The 21,000-nt window shown below is 42.8% G+C and overlaps 1 protein-coding gene across 2 annotated transcripts in view; it reads right to left on the minus strand.

The window, feature by feature from the left end:
- Positions 1 to 21,000, minus strand: part of LOC126267265 (glutamate receptor 1-like) — a 1,125,091-nt gene that overhangs the window by 132,880 nt on the left and 971,211 nt on the right. For both annotated transcript variants that reach the window (XM_049972331.1, XM_049972330.1), the window contains exon 12: positions 18,043 to 18,137. In XM_049972331.1, the coding sequence (XP_049828288.1) occupies positions 18,043 to 18,137 (95 nt within the window). The remainder of the gene's footprint in view (positions 1 to 18,042; positions 18,138 to 21,000) is intronic.

The following is a 21,000-nucleotide window of genomic DNA, read 5'->3' on the forward strand; positions in this document are numbered from 1 at the left end:
CTGGCAGAAAGGATCTGCCGAGGGAGAGGTTGAAGAGGATGGAAAAGGAGGAGAGAGCAAGGTGCAGCAGGGAAGGGGGCGGGATGAAAAGAGGAGGGGCGTCAGGGGATGCACCAAGAGGCAGGAGCGGCCGTATGCACGTCTGGTCCCTCTTTACATGAATCACCTGAGTGCAACTGACACTTCCGCCAATGCAATGCCGTTTTATTTATCGTGTACGCGATACTACCACCACCTTTATATCTGCATATCGCTGCACCATGACTTTTCCTAATGTATACTGAAACAGGCATTCGATGAAAACTCTTTCTGCTCATTTAAAATCTTGTGTGGAACTTTTCATTTCGCGCAATATATTTAAAGTTCCTCGATTACCCCTACATGTCATCCCTGGTTAGCTTTGTGGAAGTTCTCAAAGTTTGTCTCCACCTTCGATATTGTTTGGTTGTAAGCTTATGTGTACTCAGTGTGAGTTTATTCTCTGCCTAAGGAATGCGTTCTGTCTGACCAATAGATTGGCAGTCGCTACTTTTAATTTATATTTACATAAAGATCTCATAAAGTAGTCAGATTTTATGTTATGATAAGTCATCTAGACGTATTTACGTAGGTTTGGCATTTAATTTATATTATTTCTCCCCACGTTTTAATTTGTTATATATACTTGTGATTATGAAGCAGTTGTGTCCATTTGCTCTGTTTACTTATAATTTAGTCACTTTTCAGGTTGTGATGTCTCGTTGATGTATTTACGTATGTTTGTCATTCAGTTTAATTTAATTCTCCCTTCGTTTTAATTTGCTATACACACTTCTCACTTTGGAGCAGTTGTATCCATTTTCTCTCGCAATGAGTATCAGAGTATCAGTTTCCTTTCTGACCTCGTCTTATAATGGCAGACGGAATATTCCGTTTAGCATTGCATCACACGAGGGCGTTGGAGTCTGTTGTCAGCCTCGAGGCAATAAGTGCATTATTTTCTATGCAGTCCAATTTCCATAACTGCAGTAGATTAAACGGAATATTTTTCAAGCTGCGACTGCACTTCGCAGTAATTCGGCATCATTTGTTTCGTGTGTGCCATTACGAAATATGTGCATAATTTTCTTTGCAGTTCAATTTCCGATACTTCAGTAGGTTAAACTAAATATTTTTCAAGCTGCGACCTGCGCTTCGCAGTAATTCGGCATTATTTGTTTCGTGAGTCATCTGTGGCAGAATGTCGGTTGCAGCAGTATATCGAAAATCTGCTCCACAGAGCACAGCTCCCACGATGCATGGCACCTTTTTAAATTCGTACAAATAAACGATCAGAATGTAGGGAAGCACTTAACACCTGGAACTTACGCTAGGCATCAAATGTCGGGAAAATACATTTGCAGCTGCTAAAAAGTATAAGAGGGTTCGAAAATGAAAGGTCACGTAAATCGTGTACATGGTTGATGATATGGGCGACCTGCCGCCAGTTACTCTAAAACTGTTCTTACATTACCCACAGAAACACAAGTAGATACCTACCAGAGATCAACGTGACATCTGTCATCCTGCAAATTGCTGACGTGGAAAACAGAGAAAAAGTAGCATCGAATTTGACGAAATTGATCAGTTTTTATTCAGAAAAATGTACAAGTCACAGGATCCAGACAGACTATATACATTAAGAATGAAACACACAGAGCACTGGTGTAATACTCTACAGTATTTGTTATCTGTCACAGTAAGCAGTTTTCGTCTGTTACGTCATCATCAGGTACAAAGATAAGCATGCGGGGCAATGAAATATTGTTGGATCAAAGATTTTAAAGTAGTCCACGTACAGAGTGTCTTAATTTCTACATCTACATCAACATCTACATTTATACTCCGCAAGTCACCCAACGTTGTGTGGCGGAAGGCACTTTACCTGCCACTGTCATTACCTCCCTTTCCTGTTCCAGTCACGTATGGTTCGCGGGAAGAACGATTGTCGGAAAGCCTCCGGGCGCGCTCAAATCTCTCTAACTTTACAATCGTGGTCTCCTCGGGAGGTATAAGTACGGGGAGGCAATATATTCGATACCTCATCCAGAAACGCACCCTATCGAAACCTGGACACCAAGCTACACCGCGATGCAGAGCGTCTCTCTCGTAGAGTCTGCCACTTGAGTTTGCTAAACATCTCCGTAACGCTATCACGCTTACCAAATAACCCTGTGACGAAACGCGCCGCTCTTCTTTGGATCTTCTCTATCTCCTCTGTCAACCCAACCTGGTACGGATCCCACACTAATGAGCAATACTCAAGTATAGGTCAAACGAGTGTTTTGTAAGCCACCGCCTTTGTTGATGGACTACATTTTCTAAGGACTCTCCCAATAAATCTCAACCTGGCACCCGCCTTACCAACAATTAATTTTATATGATCATTCCACTTCAAATCGTTCCGTACGCATACTCCCAGATATTTTATAGAAGTAACTGCTACCAGTGTTTGTTCCGCTATCACATAATCATACAATAAAGTATCCTTCTTTCTATGTATTCGCAATACATTACATTTGTCTATGTTAAGGGTCAGTTGCCACTCCCTGCACCAAGTGCCTATCCGCTGCAGATCTTCCTGCATTTCGCTGCAATTTTCAAATGCTGCAACTTCCCTGTATACTACAGCATCATCCGCGAAAAGCCACATGGAACTTCCGACACTATCTACTAGGTCATTTATATATATTGTGAAAAGCAATGGCCCCACAACACTCCCCTGTGGCACGCCAGAAGTTACTTTAACGTCTGTACACGTCTCTTCATTCCAGAGATAAATGGAGATACTCTGTACGTGCACTACTTTAAAATCTTTGATCCAGCAAAATTTCACTGGTCCACGTACTTATCTTTGTTCCTGATGATGACGTAACAGCCGAGAACCAGTTAGCGTCCCAAATAATAAATACTGCAGAATATTACACAAGTGTTGTGTGCGTTTGATTGATAATGTATAAAATTTGTACCAAGAACCGACGGAACCGCTAATCAACGCACTGACTTCATGAATAGTAGTGGAAGGAAGAGTGAAGAAAAACATGATATCTTAATTTAATTTCTCACTAGCGAAGGTGTACTAACTGTGTAGGATAAGCAAGGCATGGGACACAGCGCTATCAAAGGTTCCCTTCCCAGTGCAGAAACATATTGTTGAACAAATAAGAAACCTCTACTGAGTATACGACCGTATGGACGCACGTTTTCACCGTATGGACGCAAGTTGCCGCAATGCTGGCGCATTGCCAGAATCAGCTGGGAGTTGGCAGACGTACCGCTGTTTGCAGTTCTGAGGTTTACATATTGTGGATACGGTTCCAGGATTCTTATGTCGTAAGGCGGAAGCAGGCTGAAAGATTTATTGTCACGGGTGGTATTTCAGCTGAGCAGGATCCCTTGCCGTGCTGAGACTGAATTTTACATTACTTCCCTGATACAAAAACACTTTATTGGCTGAACTGCCACCGCTTTTCATAATTAATTTGATGAATTCACCATACCCAAGTTTAAAATTTCACCAAAGGGTATGAACATACAATGCAGAAGGATAGTGCCCGCCGGCTGGGGTGGTTCTACGCGCTACAGTCTGGAACCGCGCGACCGCTACGATCGTAGGTTCGAATCCTGTCTCGAACATGAGTGTGTGTGTTGTACTTAAATTAGTTAAGTTTAAGTAGTTCTAAGTTCTAGGGGACTGATGACCTTAGAAGTTGACTCCCATAGTGCTCAGACCCATTTTGAACCCATTTTTACAGTCCCCTCATGCGGCCAATGATATACTGAAGGTTGTTAAATATTTTGCCATCCGGCGCTTGTGGCTAGCTACTAGTTTAGCGACAACCTCAAACATCTACAAATATACAGACAAACCTCTATGACTGCTATCAAGTTACAGTATGATCTTCGGTCCTCTGTTCATCATATATAGTTAAGATACATCAGTAATGCTTTCAGTAATTTTGCAGACGGAATCATCACCCAGTACAAGAGTAAAAGAAACTTCTTCGCCTTTGAACAATGAATGAAAGTTTATGTTCAGTTCTCTTCTACGTAACACGATGTAAATAATAAAACACAGTACCAGTTAAATATTTCATGTATAGCACGACGCGCTTCAGGAATTTATTTCCATTTTGAAGTACCACTTTTTAAATTACTATTGTATGTGACATCTATATATGTGTGTGTGTGTGTGTGTGTGTGTGTGTGTTTTGTTCTGCTTCTCTCTTTCTGCAGTCGTCGGTTTATAGTTTGAAGGTATTATGTCTGATTCACTGCGCAGATATTTACGCGCAAGTAAACCACCATTCATACTGTTCCCTTTCGTAAAATAATAACATGGTACGAATATCTTTACTAAGTTATTCTTTTACGCATGTAAACAGGGGGAGCGATGGTTTACACGCGGTGAATTTTTGGTCAGCGAATGAGGTGCAATCCCTAAAAAATCCCTAGAAAGACTACCGCAGGATAATAAAAGCAGAACAACACAGACATGGAGACACCACATACGATACTAATGTCAATAGTAGCTATTGGAAATGCGGATAAATTTCTGAAATATGTCGTGGTATACACGAAATAGTGTCACTGGGGCTGTGTTTTATTATTTACATCATTAATGACACAGCTGCAGACTTTCGAATTAAATATCTTGTGACAAAAGAAACTAAACTAAAATACAACATCTAAGGTTTGTAACGATTACTTAAAACTGAATTTGTTAGGTAGTCGAAAGTGATGTTAGCGGTACAAGTCGTTAAACAGAATCTCTCATTGTATTATGGATGGCGGTTCTATACTATAAAAATACGAAATCAGTTTTACAGGTGACATGCGCAAGGCTATCGCTAAGAGCACTGTTCTAGACATGCGAAGACGTGTTTTCCTGCCAATAAGATGATTTTCACTGCTTAATGGAGCTTATCGCAACCTTAAACAAGTTTATGGTTGATAAAAAAATCCTCTAACCCGCTAACGTGTTTCGACGTTTTTATAATTCGATATTAGACTTAAAATCGAAACGTTTAACTCAATATGAGGTAGAAGTAAGACCTTAAAAGCTAGGGAACAATGCTGAAATATTGCAAAACAATAACGATACCAGATATGTAGGTTGCTAAATGACAGATTTTTGTACTGATATCGAAAAAAATTCAGATCTAAGATTTGGAAAATTGTTTTACTTTTATTTGTTAGAAGTGAAACGAGGGGAGACGAAATTCGTACCGAAGAGACAGCCATTAATACAGATTTCCTAAAATCTTGAAATATCGCTAGAAGGGGATAGGCCTACCTCATTTAGAACATCTGTGTGATGCAGATCACTCAAAATGAGTATAAAATGTCGCCAAACAGGCAGGCCAAACACCGCTGCCACTGTAATATACTTTGGGTCAGCCTGAAGAAGTGGACCAACTAAATATGGCCTAAGACTCTATGGAGCAACTGAATATGCTCCAAAACGCCGAATGTCGTTGAGTTAAAGGCTTGCCACGTTGGGAGAATCATCATCATAACATGCTTAGAAGCTAAAAGGCAGAGGTATGTTCAGCTTTGTCAAACTATAAATAACGAAGTCTTTTGACCGGTACAGAGCAACAGTCAGGCCGGCTATCGTTTGAGGGAAAAAAATCATCGAAATAGATCATACTTGTCGAATTTGTTTGCGATTGTGACTGAAAATAATATTGTCTTGAAATGAAAGCTGACGTTTTGCCATCAAGAGTCTAATTTAAAAAAAATAGTCATCATATTCTCTTTTCAATTCGTACAACTCATCGTCCTGATATCTCTGAGTAAAGTTCATAGTGGTAAGCAATGTTCTTCCTCTTATCATTTTCAAACTGTGCAGTGGTCGACAAACACGAGAAATGTCCCTACCTTCTGTTTGTGCAGGTGAGCCATGACCAAGAATTAATTACACTCTAGCTGACTTGTGAGGATGAACCTGAAGAAATGCTTTTGCTGTAAAATAAGACACTTCTCGCCATACAGGATCTTCCACATTATAGAGACACGTTTGCACAGTGTATCATTCTGCTAAATGCGTGTGTGTGGACAAAGGTAAATTTAGGTATAACATCAAGTATTGATTAAATCTCAAATTTTATAAGTTACTGTAAGGCACTAACTAATGAAAACGTTTTTCTCACCAGCAGGAAACATTTAGCTGTCTACCTTTCATCACCGCAAAAATCGACAATGACCGATTCCATAATCCATATCCTGATGTAAACTACATTTCCACCATATTTGAGTAATATTGTGACTCTTTATGTACAGTTTACAAACCGAGTCATGCAATGAATATCAGGAAGTAATGCAGCAACCCAATTACTGCCCAATGTTCAGTGCTTATAATGTTATATACAATCCTGTAATGTAGTGTAGTGGAAACAAATTAAACATTCACGACAAATTAAATTTGAACGCAGAAATGTTACGCAGAGAGAACGCTAAATAATCAGTGCAGCCTACCATCTGAGGTCAAAAGTCGTCATGAGTTCAACAGAGGCAGTTCCACAAACAACAAAACAAATGATTGTACGTTATGGCCTTCCTGTCCTATCACAACCCCTGGTCCCAGCGCTCGCTCCCTCCCCCCCTCCCCCCTCCCCCTCCTCCCGTCCTGTGTGACAAACCTACTCCAATACCACTCCATTTATCTCACAAAAAACACTGAGTCAAGCTTACATTGGTTACAGTTTGTAAGTTATGAAGCACTTAATCGTAGCTTATGTTACTAATTTTGTTGTTGTATAGATGAATAAATAAACATAATGATGAAAAATAATTGTGCTCTAATCTCATAACAATGCATTAAATAAATAAACAAGTAATATGGCTGGTAACAATACAAAACAAATAATTTAGTGAAAACTAGATGCCGATAGTTCTTCTTGTGATTTCTTTCTTCCGTCTGATACCAAACAACATTTTATTCCACGTTTAGTCACTCCACGATGGCTATCTAGTCTCCCAAATGTTCAAAATAAAGGCACAGTGTTAGCACGAGCAGTTGTAAACATCGGAACAATTATGTATGAAATATATGTTACTGAACATGTATTGGAAAACAAACTTTGACAACACAAACATAACCGGTGCCGTTGCGAACTGTACCTCAGTGATCTCGGGCGGACATAGAGAACGGTCGTCGTGCTTTAGCTTTTCACAGCAGTTCCTGTTTAGGAGTAACTATATCTTTTGATGAAGTGCAAAAATTTTCAGCCCTGTATCAATCTCTTCATCTCAGAATAGATCTTCCATGCTACGTCATAAGTGATTAGTTGGATGTATTAAAATCTCTGTCTTACAATTCAGATTTTGCCCTCCGTAGTTTGGAAGTTATTCTCTGACTTGCTAACACATGTCCTACCTTCTCGTCCCTTCCTCTTGTAGGGGTTTTCCACACGTTCCTTTATTCGCCGATTCCGCGGAGAACCTCCTCATTCTTTCTTAATCCATCCTCTTAATTTTCAACATCCTCAAACAGTACCACGACTCAAATACCTCAGTTCTCTTGCATTTCCGTTTTCCTACCGTCCACGTTCAGTACCGTAGAATTCTGTGGTACAAACGTACATTCTCAAGAATATTTTCCGCAAACGCCGATGTCTGATACTAGAGGTCTTCTTTTGCCGAGATAGGTCCCCGTGGCTCGTGCTGCTTTAGTTCTCGTAAACTTTTCACTTCGTCCCTTGTCAGTTTGGTTCCAAGGCAGCAAAATTCCTTACCTTAGTCTAGTTTGTGGTCCTCAATTTTCATGTTAATTTTATTGCTAATTCGTCTCTGCTAATCTCATCACTTTCGTCTTTCTTCAGTTTACTCTCAGTCCACATTCTATCCACATTAGATGGTTCATTTCCTTCAGCAGATCTTGTAATTGTTCTTCACCTTACTTATGATGGCAATGATGTCATCGAATATTATCACGGATATCCTTTCAGTCTGAGTTTTTATCCCACTCTTGAATCTTCCATTTATTTCTGTGTTTGCTTCATAAATACCGGGTGATCAAAAAGTCAGTATAAATTTGAAAACTTAATAAACCACGGAATAATGTAGATAGAGAGGTAAAAATGGACACACATGCTTCGAATGACATGGGGTTATATTAGAACAAAAAAAAGTTCACAAAGTGTCCGACAGATGGCGCTGGACAGCAAAGCGCAAGTGACTGGACATGAAAATCGTGTATAAAATGAGATGTAATGAGAGAGAGAATCAGATGGGCCACTAGTCACAGCATGTTGAAAAGGCGCTTTTAGTGAAGCTGTATTATCAGAATGGGTAATGGGCTAGTTCAGCGTTACGATCCTATCGCCATAGGAAGGGGATTCGAACGGGTAAAGGTCCGTTCACAAATGCCGTTTTGGCTAGAATGGTTTCGAAATTCGAAGCCATGGGTTGTTTAGACGATAGACCTCGTAGTGGCCGACCGATCACAAGGCGTAATGCTGCTGAGACAGTTCAGGAAGAAATTGAGACTGTAGCGGGTTCGTCTATGCACGGGGAAGACAGCGCTCATGCAGTCGCACGTAGCACCGGCATTCCATACACTAATATTTGGTTGGCACTTAGACGTACCCTCCGATGCTATCCGTACAAAATCCATCGGCATCATGAACTGTTACTTGGCGATTTAGTGAAGCGGAGGGCATTTGCGGTGTTGGCGTTTCAAAAGCTGGCGGAAGATGACGATTGGTTGAGTAACGTGTTGTGGCCCGACGAAGTTCATTTCACGCTCCGAGTGTCTGTCAACGCCCACAACTGCAGAATTTGGGCTACCGAAAATCCTAGAACTGCCGTGGAAACTCCATTCCACGACCAGAAAGTCACGGTATGGGTTGGATTTACCACATCTACCGTTATCGGGCCTTTTGTCTTCGAGGAAATGGGTGATTCTGGTTTTGTAAATGCTACCGTGACGGGTGAGAGGTACGCCGATATGTTACAGAATCGCATCATCCCCAGCCTGGCTGATAAACGTCTGCTGGAACGTACGATGTTTATGCAGTATGGCGCTCCTTTCCATATTGCGCGCGCGTCGTTTGGTGGTGATCGTGTGCTTAGCCACCACTTTCGTCATGCTTGGCCTCCCAGGTCCGCAGACCTTAGTCCGTGCGATTATTGGCTTTGGGGTTACTTGAAGTCGCAAGTGTACCGTGATCGACCGACATCTGTAGGGATGCTGAAAGACAACATCCGACGCCAATGCCTCACCATATCTCCGGACATGCTTTACAGTGCTGTTCACAATATTATTCCTCGACTACAGCTAGAGGAATGATGGTGGACATATTGAGCATTTCGTGCAAAGAACATCATCTTTGCTTTGTCTTACTTTGTTATGATAATTATTGCTATTCTTATCATATGAAGCGCCATCTGTCGGACATTTTGTGAACTTTTTTTTGTTCTAATAAAACCCCATGTCATTCCAAGCATGTGTGTCAATTTGCACCTCTCTATCTACATTATTCAAATTAATACTGACTTTTTGATCACCCGGTATGTACTACGTTCAGTCACTTTAAGTGACCAACGCTTCGACGTCGACGTGAAACAAACACCCGCAGAATGCCGGTGGCAGTACCACCAGCGGACCTACATAAACCGTGTCGCAGGGACGAGGAAAGCAGTGCAGTCGATCCGGAAACGGAACGATTTACCAGACTACCGAGAGGACGTGTTGATTGGCTTTCAGGCTGAGGATCGAAGCATTTCCGAAACGGCTTGGTTTATAAACTGTTCATCTGCAGTCGTGGTTAAACTATACCGTGCATGGCAAAATGGCACTAGCCAAACCTGGCGCCAAGGCAGTCATCTTGCACCACGGGCAGGAGTGAACGACTGCTGCGGAGATGTGTACGGGCGAATGGACGCGCAATTTTTGAGCTACTGACCGCCCAGATAAACCAAGGGGCTACGACCACCGTTGCCTCCGCAGCAGACGCCCGCTTCATGGGCATGGTGACTTCTGTTCATAGACAACCAAGGTAGGATTTTTTACTCCAATACCGCAACTGTACGTCCAGTGAGTGATGACAGGTGGCCTCTTCAGATGATTTAAGTTTTATGCTCCATCGGACAAATGGCCGTTGACGTGTACGGCTTGAAATGTCTGCAAACTAAGTGTCCGTGCTGGAGGACGAAGCGTTATGGTCAGGGGAAGAATTCAGTGGCTTTCCCTGGATTATCTCGCCATTCTGGAAAGCGCAATGGATCAACACAAATGTGCATCTATCCTTGGGGATCATGTCCGTTCCTAAATGCTGTTAGTTTTATCTTGGCACGATGGCATATACTAGCAATACATTGCAACCTGTTATACAGCACGCAGTGTAACTGCGTGATTTGAAGAGCACCAGAATGAGTTTACGGTACTCCTCCAGTCACCAAACCCTCCGGATTTAAACCTAATAGAGAATGTGTGGGACTGCCATGTTTGGGCTGTCCGCGCTATGGATCCTCAAACGAGAAACTTAGTGCGGCTGGCCACAGCACTGTTATCTGCATGGCTCCGTATCCCCGCCGGTGCCTTCCAGAACCTCACTGACGCTCTTCCTGCACGGCTCGCTGCGGTGAGTGGTGCTAAATGTGTTTACTCAGGGGTTTGCAAGTAGTCAAATTAAATTGAGTGGCCAGTCTAGTTTGAACAATAGCAGTCAAGGACTGCAACCTTGTCTTATACCCTTTTTAATCCGAGAACTTCGTTCTTTGTCTTCCATTCTTATTGTTACCTTTTGGTTCTTGTACATATATCATGCTACCCGTCTTTCCCTGCAACTTTCTCCTATTCATATCAGAATTTAGAACATTTTGTAATATTTTCACCGTCGAATACTTTTTCTACGTTGACAACTCCTACAAAGCTCGCTTGACTTTTCTTGAATCTTTCTTCTGTCATCTATTGCAGTGTCAAAGTGCCTCTCTGGGGCATGCCTTTCCTAAATCCACATTTATCGTCATCTAACACATCCTCGCCTTTATGCAGTTACGTATTTTGTAGGATCACAGTCTTGTAGTATTTAAAAAGATTTCATATTCTCCATCGATGGTGTTGTTTACGATAATACCCACTGTCCTATTGTATATGTGACAATGGCTGATACGAGCCTCAAAGGCTCACCAAGTTTTTATTCCTTTTATTAATGATGACTGCTACCTTCTTTACAGCATTTGTAACCACTTGGTAATGACGAAAATTCGGAATTGCAATAGTGGATAGTGTAGTAAATAGTACAGCTGATGGCGAATATCAAGTCATTTAAATAACCCTTTATTCCTTTTTCGTTCTTCCGTATACCTGTATCAGTCTTGTTAGTCACTTGGATGCAAGAGTGTATGCTGCTTATGTCAGAGATCTCACTAGTATCTGTCTCTGCTATCGTCAGGGCTTTGTGCACGTTTCCGAAAGTCTTTTGCTGTGTCTCCAGTCTTATAGGTTATATATACGAACTTGGACAGTCGTGCATTTGTTAATTCTAAAAGAATTCTATGTGCCCTTGTGCCTTACATGATCTCAAGCCTTCAAAAGCTCGGGTAAATTCTTATACGGGATCCGCTCTGCCTTCCGTATCAACTCCCACTTCTTCTTCCATCACGTCATCGCAACCTCTTCGTCCTCATATACCGATTCGCTCTATCGTCTGCCTTTAACAGTAATATTCCTATTACACTATCAATATTGACGCCCTTCCTTTTAATTTCAACGAACGCTGTTCTGATTTTTCGATATGTTAAAAGAGGCATCCACCACCAATTTTTTCGACTTCGTCACATTTTTGTTGCAGCCATTTCGCCTTGGTTTCATACGCTTTCTATTTATTTCATTCGTAAGAGACTTATTTTGCAGTATACCTGTCTTTCGATCAACATTTTTGTACTTACACTGCACTGCTTATTACGTATTTACTATCGCAGCATATGTATCATTAGAAAACTTCAAATGCATGTTATTGTTCTTCAGTATTTCAGATTGTCATTTCTTTCCGCATTGATTCTCTGAACGATCTTCTCAAACTTCAGTCTAGTCATCATCATTACTACCTGAGATATAAGCTTATATCAGCTCCTGAAACGCTTTGCAGTCCAGTATCTGATTTCTCGATATCTGTGTATAACGTAATCCAGCTGGAATCTTCCCGCATCTCCGGGCATTTCCGAAATACACCTCCTCCTCTTGGAGTTTTTGAACAGTGCATTAGCCGTTACTATCTGATATTTATTGCATAACTTTGTTAGTCTTATTCCTCCCTTATTTTTGCTACCGAATCCATATTCCCTCGTAACTCTGTATGCTATTCTTTCGCCTCCGACCTCCTTTCACTCCCTCATAACTATTAGATTATATGAGTCTATACATACTTAGTTACCCGTTCAGTATACTCATACACTTTCTCTTCTTGTAATTCTCCTTGTGGAATTGGTTGTATACCTGAGCAGTTGTTGTCGGCTTCAGTTCAAAAATGGCTCTCAGCACTATTAGACCTAACATCTGTGGTCATCAGTCCCCCAGAACTTAGAACTACTGAAACCTAACTAACCTAAGGACATCACACACATCCATGCCCGAGGCAGGATTCGAACCTGCGACCGTAGCAGTCCCGCGGTTCCGGACTGAGCGCCTGAACCGCTAGACCACCGCGGCCGGCTGTCGGCTTTAGTTTCCTGTCGATTCTGTTAAGAACTGTACCGTTGATAGTGACCCATTCTCTACCCTACCTTTCATAACAAATTCTACTCTTGGTATATGATTTTCTGTTCCCGTTGATATTACCATATATTCATCTGACCAGAAACCCTTCCTCCCTTCGTTCTATTTCACTTCACTGACTCCCACTGTATCTAGCCTCAGCTTTTGCATTTCCATTTACAGATTTTCCAGCTCCTCTAGGACGCTCAAACCTTTTACATTCGACGCTCCGATTTTTAAAATGTTCGTTATTCAAGTTTTTATCATGGTTAAGCCACCCATTGGCAGTTACTCTAACAAATCCGGTTCGGGAGCAAATTCGGAATGTGTAGCCATTGGAGAGGTCATCATCTAACTTTTTCATACAAGCCACAAGTCCTGCGGCTCCACCGCAACACGTGTGTTTTTCATGCACAGGTTTCTATTGCCTTTCTCATCCTCGTACCATTGACCACTGTCAATGTTTCCACCTTTTAGTGACATTTTCCAACCCCAAGGTCAAGGAAGTCCCCCGAATCACTGTCTGCTCTTATGCCCTCTGGGGAAAGGTCTTTGGTTTGACAAGACTTCTTATATTAGAAGAACTGCACCGCCATTATTGATGATTCTTATTCGAAGTTACAGTAGTAGATGGGATGTGACCCATGTTTCAGGTGTTCGAAAACCGTGGCGGGCAGGTGAGCTACCTAAGAAATCCTGCTACTGGTTGCTAGAAACTTCCTGGCACAGCATGGTGCAAGATACCAGTACGCCACAGTAGTGGACTGAACATCCACTCGCCGAGGCGTAACGGCGCTCTACCGTGGTCACCTGCGTGACGCAGTTGTGCAGAGCGGGTGAAAATACTCTCCACTCATACCGTAGCAACACCTTGTCTTTGACTACAGCCGACAGTGTGTCATTCTCCACACCAGTTTTCTTTCCCATGTGAGCGAAGCAGCTACAACTACGTCTAGCAGCGCCACCAGTGAGTCACTGATTTGCGAGTCACTACTGTATCTGATGGCCCTGAGTCTCAAGCCTATGCGACCAAGAGAGGACCTCCTCTAGCATTTCGTCTTTTGGTCCTGTGGGGGCCTCGAAGAGGGTGTGAATTCGGCAGCTGTGCACACACGTTCCTGTCCAACTGTTGGTAGTGGGCGGTCATCCAGATACGCTCCAGACAGTCGAACACCTGACAGCAGCCTTGTAACTGTAAGTTTCCACCAGCCGCTGTTCTTCCACTGAGACACCACTCCTGCCTGACGTACTTGCACTGAGGTGAGCCGAGCACGCTGTGCACACACGTTCCTGTCCAACTGTTGGTAGTGGGTGGTCATCCACATACGCTCCAGACAGTCGAACACCTGACAGCAGCGTTGTAACTGTAAGTTCGCACCAGCCGCTGTTCTTCCACTGAGACACCACTCCTGCCTGACGTAGCTGCACTGAGGTGAGCCGAGCACGCTGTGCACACACGTTCCTGTCCAACTGTTGGTAGTGGGCGGTCATCCAGATACGCTCCAGACAGTCGAACACCTGACAGCAGCCTTGTAACTGTAAGTTCGCACCAGCCGCTGTTCTTCCACTGAGACACCACTCCTGCCTGACGTACTTGCACTGAGGTGAGCCGAGCACGCTGTGCACACACGTTCCTGTCCAACTGTTGGTAGTGGGTGGTCATCCACATACGCTCCAGACAGTCGAACACCTGACAGCAGCGTTGTAACTGTAAGTTCGCACCAGTCGCTGTTCTTCCACTAAGACACCACTCCTGCCTGACGTACCTGCACTGAGGTGAGCCGAGCACGCTGTGCACACACGTTCCTGTCCAACTGTTGGTAGTGGGTGGTCATCCAGATACGCTCCAGACAGTCGAACACCTGACAGCAGCGTTGTAACTGTAAGTTCGCACCAGCCGCTGTTCTTCCACTGAGACACCACTCCTGCCTGACGTACTTGCACTGAGGTGAGCCGAGCACGCTATGCACACACGTTCCTGTCCAACTGTTGGTAGTGGGTGGTCATCCAGATACGCTCCAGACAGTCGAACACCTGACAGCAGCGTTGTAACTGTAAGTTCGCACCAGCCGCTGTTCATCCACTGAGACACCACTCCTGCCTGACGTACTTGCACTGAGGTGCGCCGAGCACGCCGCTGTGCTTGATGGTCACCGCTGACTGTGGTGACTACACACGTCACCAAGACGCCACCAACATCCTCTGTACAGACGACTTGCAGAATAAAGAACATTGTTACTACCTGAGTTCATCTGATTCCGAATTCGCCGTGTTACTGGTATAACGATAACCATTCCCCCATTACACCATCTCGAAGCAGGACAAACCACCTTGGCACTTAACGGTATCCGCATCACTTATCTGTTATACCTGGAACCCAGTACGAATAGACAGCCAGTGGTTTATTATGAACAGTACAGCCTCTTAACAGAATCTACGGGAAACCACAGCCAACAACAACAGTTCAGGTATGCACTCCAGCTTCACAAGCAGAAGAGAAATAGGGGAAGTATATCAGTATACTGAACCGGTAGTTCAGTATGTAAAGGGAAATATAGTGCAGTAGTCGTGGGGGAGTCGAACGAGATTGTAGGGGAGGAAAATAGTACAGAGCTACGCGGGGTCCGCAGCTCGTGGTAGTGCGGTAGCGTTTTCGCTCCCACGCCCAGGTTCCCGGGTTCGATTCCCGGCGGGGTCAGGGAATTTCTCTGCCTCGTGATGACTGGGTGTTGTGTGATGTCCTTAGGTTAGTTAGGTTTAAGTAGTTCTAAGTTCTAGGGGACTGATGACCATAGATGTTAAGTCCCATAGTGTTCAGAGCCATTTGAACCATTTGAGCTACGCGGGAATACGGGCTCGGTAGCAGAAATAAAGGAGGAGGAAGACTAACTGAGTTCTGCAATAAATGTTACATAATAATAATTAATGTATTGTTCAAAAAGTCTAAGAAGACCAAGTGAATTTGGGAAATACCAGGAGATACGGGAATATTCCAGCTCCCTGACGTCATAGAGATTCCTAACTCTGATACTGAGTTGTAAAGCATTCCGAGTAGCTGATATAGTCTCAGATCACAATTAGATTTGATTATTGGCCTAAGATGCTATCCCCAGACCACAGGTCAATATCAAAAGCTACAGAAATACTACTGAGATTGGCTGGTGCACTTATTGTTGGTAGTGAAAAGTATCTACTTTGGGAACGTGAAGGAACAGGAATAAACTTCTACAAACACTTTTAGTTCCAGTTATTGATTAAGGCACTGTTACCCTGCAAGGACTTCCTCATTTAAGTTCACGCCACCTAGGACTGATTATGAATACCTGTGTTCGTTACATTTGTGATGTTCGAGTATTTGATCATATTTCACTTTCGTATGCACAGCTATCGTGGCTGTGTGCAGACAAGTGCAGATATCCAAACCCTCTGTTTTCTCTAGTGTCTTGTCAATGAATACTATCCCTTAACGCTCCTGTCTCAACAACTAGGCAGAAGAATTGGAAATGTGTGGTAAGTTCTTTGGGGCCATACTGCTGAGGTCGTCGGTTCCTAGCTTTTACACTACTTAATCTAACTTAAACTAACTTACGCTAAGGACAACACACACACCCAAACCCAAGGTAGGACTCGAACCTCCGACGGGGTATTTGTAGGCATAAGACCTGTTCCCATCAGAGTAAAACCTTTTCTGCCCCAGTCTATCGTTCAGATACTGTTAAATAAATAAATAAATATTCGCTTGGTAATCACGGGATCCTAACAAACGCAAGCAGCAATATCGCAGAGCGATAAACCTTAGGCTCTGTGAAGTTTCTCAGTCTTACACGACTGATAACACGATCCTCGCACGGACGACCAATAGTAATGTGCAATTTATGAATGAAAAACGCGCTGCATAATCTTCTCTTACGTACAGAATGTAGATGGCGTTACATTTACATAATTCCTGTGATTGGACTGACAATGGGACCGAACGTGCGAATCATCACCGATTTCGTCCAAATTTATGAAATGTGCTGAGCATGGCCGGAAATGAATGTGACAGAATTGGGAGCTGCTGATGGCAAATCTTCAACAAAAAATTTCATTTATGGCGTGGGTCGGATGAGGCATGAGCAATTTATGTTAGCAAAGATTCCAGATTTTTTATGTCCAATTTTTAATTTAATTACCCTGCAAATAAGCCAAAATAATGCTCTATATACTGACTTTATAAATATTTTCATAAAAGACATAAAAAGCACATGTACAGAAAAATTTTGGTTTGAAAATGAATTTTCAAGAAACAATCGTACTAACGTGCCAACGAGAATACTGCAAAAAACTTTCCTAGAAGGCATTTTAATTAATACTTGCAGGGTTTCGTATTCCGCTAGTTTCATTTTGACCTAAGTGAGACCCCTGGCAACTGCACGCCAACGGTAGGATTCCGCTGCAGGTAAGATCGGCGCATCTGCCTTTGTGTACCAGATTACAATTATGGAGCTCAGTCGCTTGCTAGCTCTAGATCGACAAACGCGAGTTTTTCAAGAATATTGTGAGAACACCGTCAGATAATAGCTTTTGTGAAGAAACATTAAATCAACCGTTTAATTCTAAAAATGCGGCATTTATTATGTGTGCAAAATGCTGAAAAATTTACTATTTCTTCTGTTTTTTCGATGAGTAACACCCCAGCACGAGTAAATCATCGCTTGTAAAATAATAAATGTATTTAATTTTATACAAGTAGTTCTCGTGTGTGCCTTACAATCCCTACCTTGGAAATATATTTGCAGTCCTAGATTTTGCTTTAACTTTGCTTTTCATATCTTTTATGTAAATATTAATGAACATAATATTTTGAGCAGTGTTTCGATTTGTTTGCACTGTAAGTAACGTCAAAATCAAAATTAAAATCGTTTTTCAGAAGGTGGCCAACCAGGGACTCGCGGATTACTGTTCTATTCTCTTTCCGCTGCGCCAACCGCTGCCTGCGAACTTCGCTAACATAAACGGTCCGTGTCTCCCCCACATCCACCAGAAATGTTAACTTTTCTCTTAACGTTTGGCGTTACCTCTTCTGTCACTTTTATCTCTGGCCAAACCCTCAATATACCATAAATATCGACAAAATCGGTGATGACGTGTTTTCATATACATGTTTGTAGCAACACTTCATGCCTATTGAGTGTTTGTTGTGCGTCGCCTTCATGTTACAGCAACTTTAATGTCCAGCACTGTGTAAGCTTGAGCAGAAGACAGCAGTGAAGACAAGAACAGTAAGAAGTGCACGGAACACAATCTATGTTGGAGCGCACAATGTCGGGAGACTGCCTTACCTTCCGGACGAGCTCTCCCACCATGCCGTCCCATCCGCCCTCCACTTCAGGGTTCTCGGCGCCGTACTGGCCGTCCTTCACGATCCGCAGCTCGTCTGAAACAGGCGACACAAGGTTTATTTCGGGCTAACGAGAACGTCTACAAAGCCGAGACCCAAGTGCCTTCATAATCGGCGTGGGGAAGTCATTACGACCCAACAACACGGGACATGGAGCGCACGCTGAAAGCCTTCCAACTCTGGAACTGCACCGATAACATCGTCATCAGCGACTCGTTAATTCTAGGCAGGACACTCGGATCTCTGTGATTTTAATAGTCTCATGACAACGCTGAATTTGTTTAATAGTAGAAAGGGTCAGTCTAAATGTCTTACAATCTGGCTCTTTATTTGATTCTACACCCTCGGTACTCTCCATTGTCGCTATTATGTACATCATAATCCCTTATCACGTCTTATTCTACATCTACAATTCAATTTTAGTATGTGTGTAACATAGGTGAATGTGTAGTACTGCTTTTGGTGTTGATGTCAAAGGAAGTGAAATGATTTTAAATGTAATATTTCTGCTGAAGTTCAGTGACAAAAAAGGTACAATGTCTTCTACGCAGAAGGCAACAGAAAGCACCAATGTCAAATAAACAAATTGCTCAAAGAAACTTTACAACCGCATGCATATTTGTGAAGATGCATGGACCTAGATTCAAGGGGAGGTGGGAATGAAATAATAGCACTGCGTCTTCAGGCCACAAGTGGCCCATCAGGACCATCCGACCGCCGTATCATCCTCAGCTGAGGATGCGGATAGGAGGGGCATCTGGTCAGCACACCGCTCTCCCGGTCGTTATGATGCTTTTCTTTGAGCGGAGCCGCTACTATTCGGTCGAGTAGCTCCTCAATTGGCACCACGACGTAGAGTGCACCCCGAAAAATGGCAACAGGGCATGGCGGCCCGGATGGTCACCCATCCAAACGCCGGCCAAGCCCGACAGCGTTTAACTTCGGTGACCTGATGGGAACCGGAGTATCCACTGCGGCAAGGCCTTTGCCCGGAATGAAATAATAAGGCTTCTGAAATTAAAGAAATAATTTTACTGTGAAATAAAAGTAAAGAAATAGTCAAATAAAAGTCTGTAGTAAAGTACACATCTTTGCAAATCTGTAGAATCCAATTCTTCTACTCGTTAAGCCGTGTGGACTAGGGCGCCTTGTCACGGTCCGCGCGCGGTCCCCCCCCCCCCCGTCACCCCCCCCCCCCCCCCTGGGAGGTACGAGTCCTCCCTCGGCCCTCGGGCATGGGTGTTGTGTGTGTTGTCCTTAGCGTAAGTTAGTTTAAGTTATCTTAAGTAGTGCGTAAGCTTAGGAACCAATGACCTCAGCAGTTTGGTCCCATAAGACCTAAGCACAAATTTCCAAATTTCCTACTCGTTAACATTCTCTACCATCCTTCCCATGCATTGTAATATGCCTCGATTTTCATTGGCATGCTGTTCTTAAGTTGGTGGAAACTTTGCTGCAAAATACTACCCCATTCTTGGACAGCATTCCTGCTGTAATCGAGCTGTGCATGTGGAAGAACAAAACTTTTTCAGCTATCGTCTGACACAGATGTTTATGAGCAATGTAACTAAAGTCAGGTGGAATGAGTTGGGGCTCCATAATGATGTAATCACATAGGTCCAATAAGATCTAGTGGGATATCTTCCAACGAAGTGGGATTACACAATATTTCTGCTTTTGAGGAGATTATCTCTTCTAACATTCTTCATCTAGAAAATGTACAGCTACGTAAGCAGAAAAGCAAGGACGGACCAACAATGCTTCAGAACTCATTCGGTCAACAAAACCGAGATCCAGAATCGGAAGAGCAGAACAATGCTGTTCCTGTGAATAACAGTCGTGTACTTGCTACACATGTGGCATTTTTTCGTACTGGTGCAGTTGGTGTTTTCCTGAGTGTTGATGAAAGACTTCGCATTTATGCGGAAAAGGATTGTTTCTTTCAAGTTGAATGTTTCACAGTCCTGCTTGACGGATGCTTTTCAGTAGCATTGGTTCAATCTTCGGAGCAGTGTTAGTGACTCGTACGTTGGCTATCTTTGTGTAAGTACTTAGCCCAATACAACCTGGCAGCCACCCTATTACTTCTTTTTGCTTATAAATATCACATTTTATATCCATGAAATGGATACACAGCCATTTCAGTAGAGTTGATTGACTGCCAACTTAAACTTGAAATGGCCAAGTCAATATGTCCAATACGCACGTGGAAACCTGTGGTTACTGCGTTCACTCTACAAATATTTCATAACATCTCTGTAAAACAGCGGTGGCTTCTTTTCTAAGCGCAAGGACGTATCAGATCGACTATAGGAGTAGATATGTTGTAAATATTTTGTAGTAATGGCAGTTCCTTCACGTTTTATATTGGTGCAAGGAACTTGAAAATTAGAAACTTGCCGTTGAAAAAATTTGCTTTCCAAGTTAGATTATGTGTCACATATTACATTCTGACAATCTTCTGGTCCTCCATAGCACGACGGCATATATTGCTGTGGATAAAAGACTTGGCAGACCATCTGTTTTCCTCTATTGGACGTTTCTAACGCAACGTAGTTGTTTCTAGAGAGGTCAAGTCCGTAGAACTCTTTCATAAAATTCTCGATACTTAGTGAATTATAGCTAAATGTTTCAGTAACTGGCGGCTTACTCCTAACAAAATTAAAAGTAAAACAATATACGTAACAGACGAAAGGATACAACATACCATCATATTCTGAAAAAAAAAAGCAGAACACCTTGAACGACTAGAGATAGGACGTTCGTATTCACAGGGTATGTACATTAGTGAGGTCCGCAGATTACCATTTCAGTTACCTCTGTTCAGCAAGTGTACTGTTTTCTAGGAGGCACAGGGTCCACCATTGGCCGTGATAACTTGTAGGGGTTGGCATTGGGT

This window comes from Schistocerca gregaria, chromosome 4, assembly GCF_023897955.1.
Source record: "Schistocerca gregaria isolate iqSchGreg1 chromosome 4, iqSchGreg1.2, whole genome shotgun sequence".
Taxonomy (NCBI): Eukaryota; Metazoa; Arthropoda; class Insecta; order Orthoptera; family Acrididae; genus Schistocerca; species Schistocerca gregaria.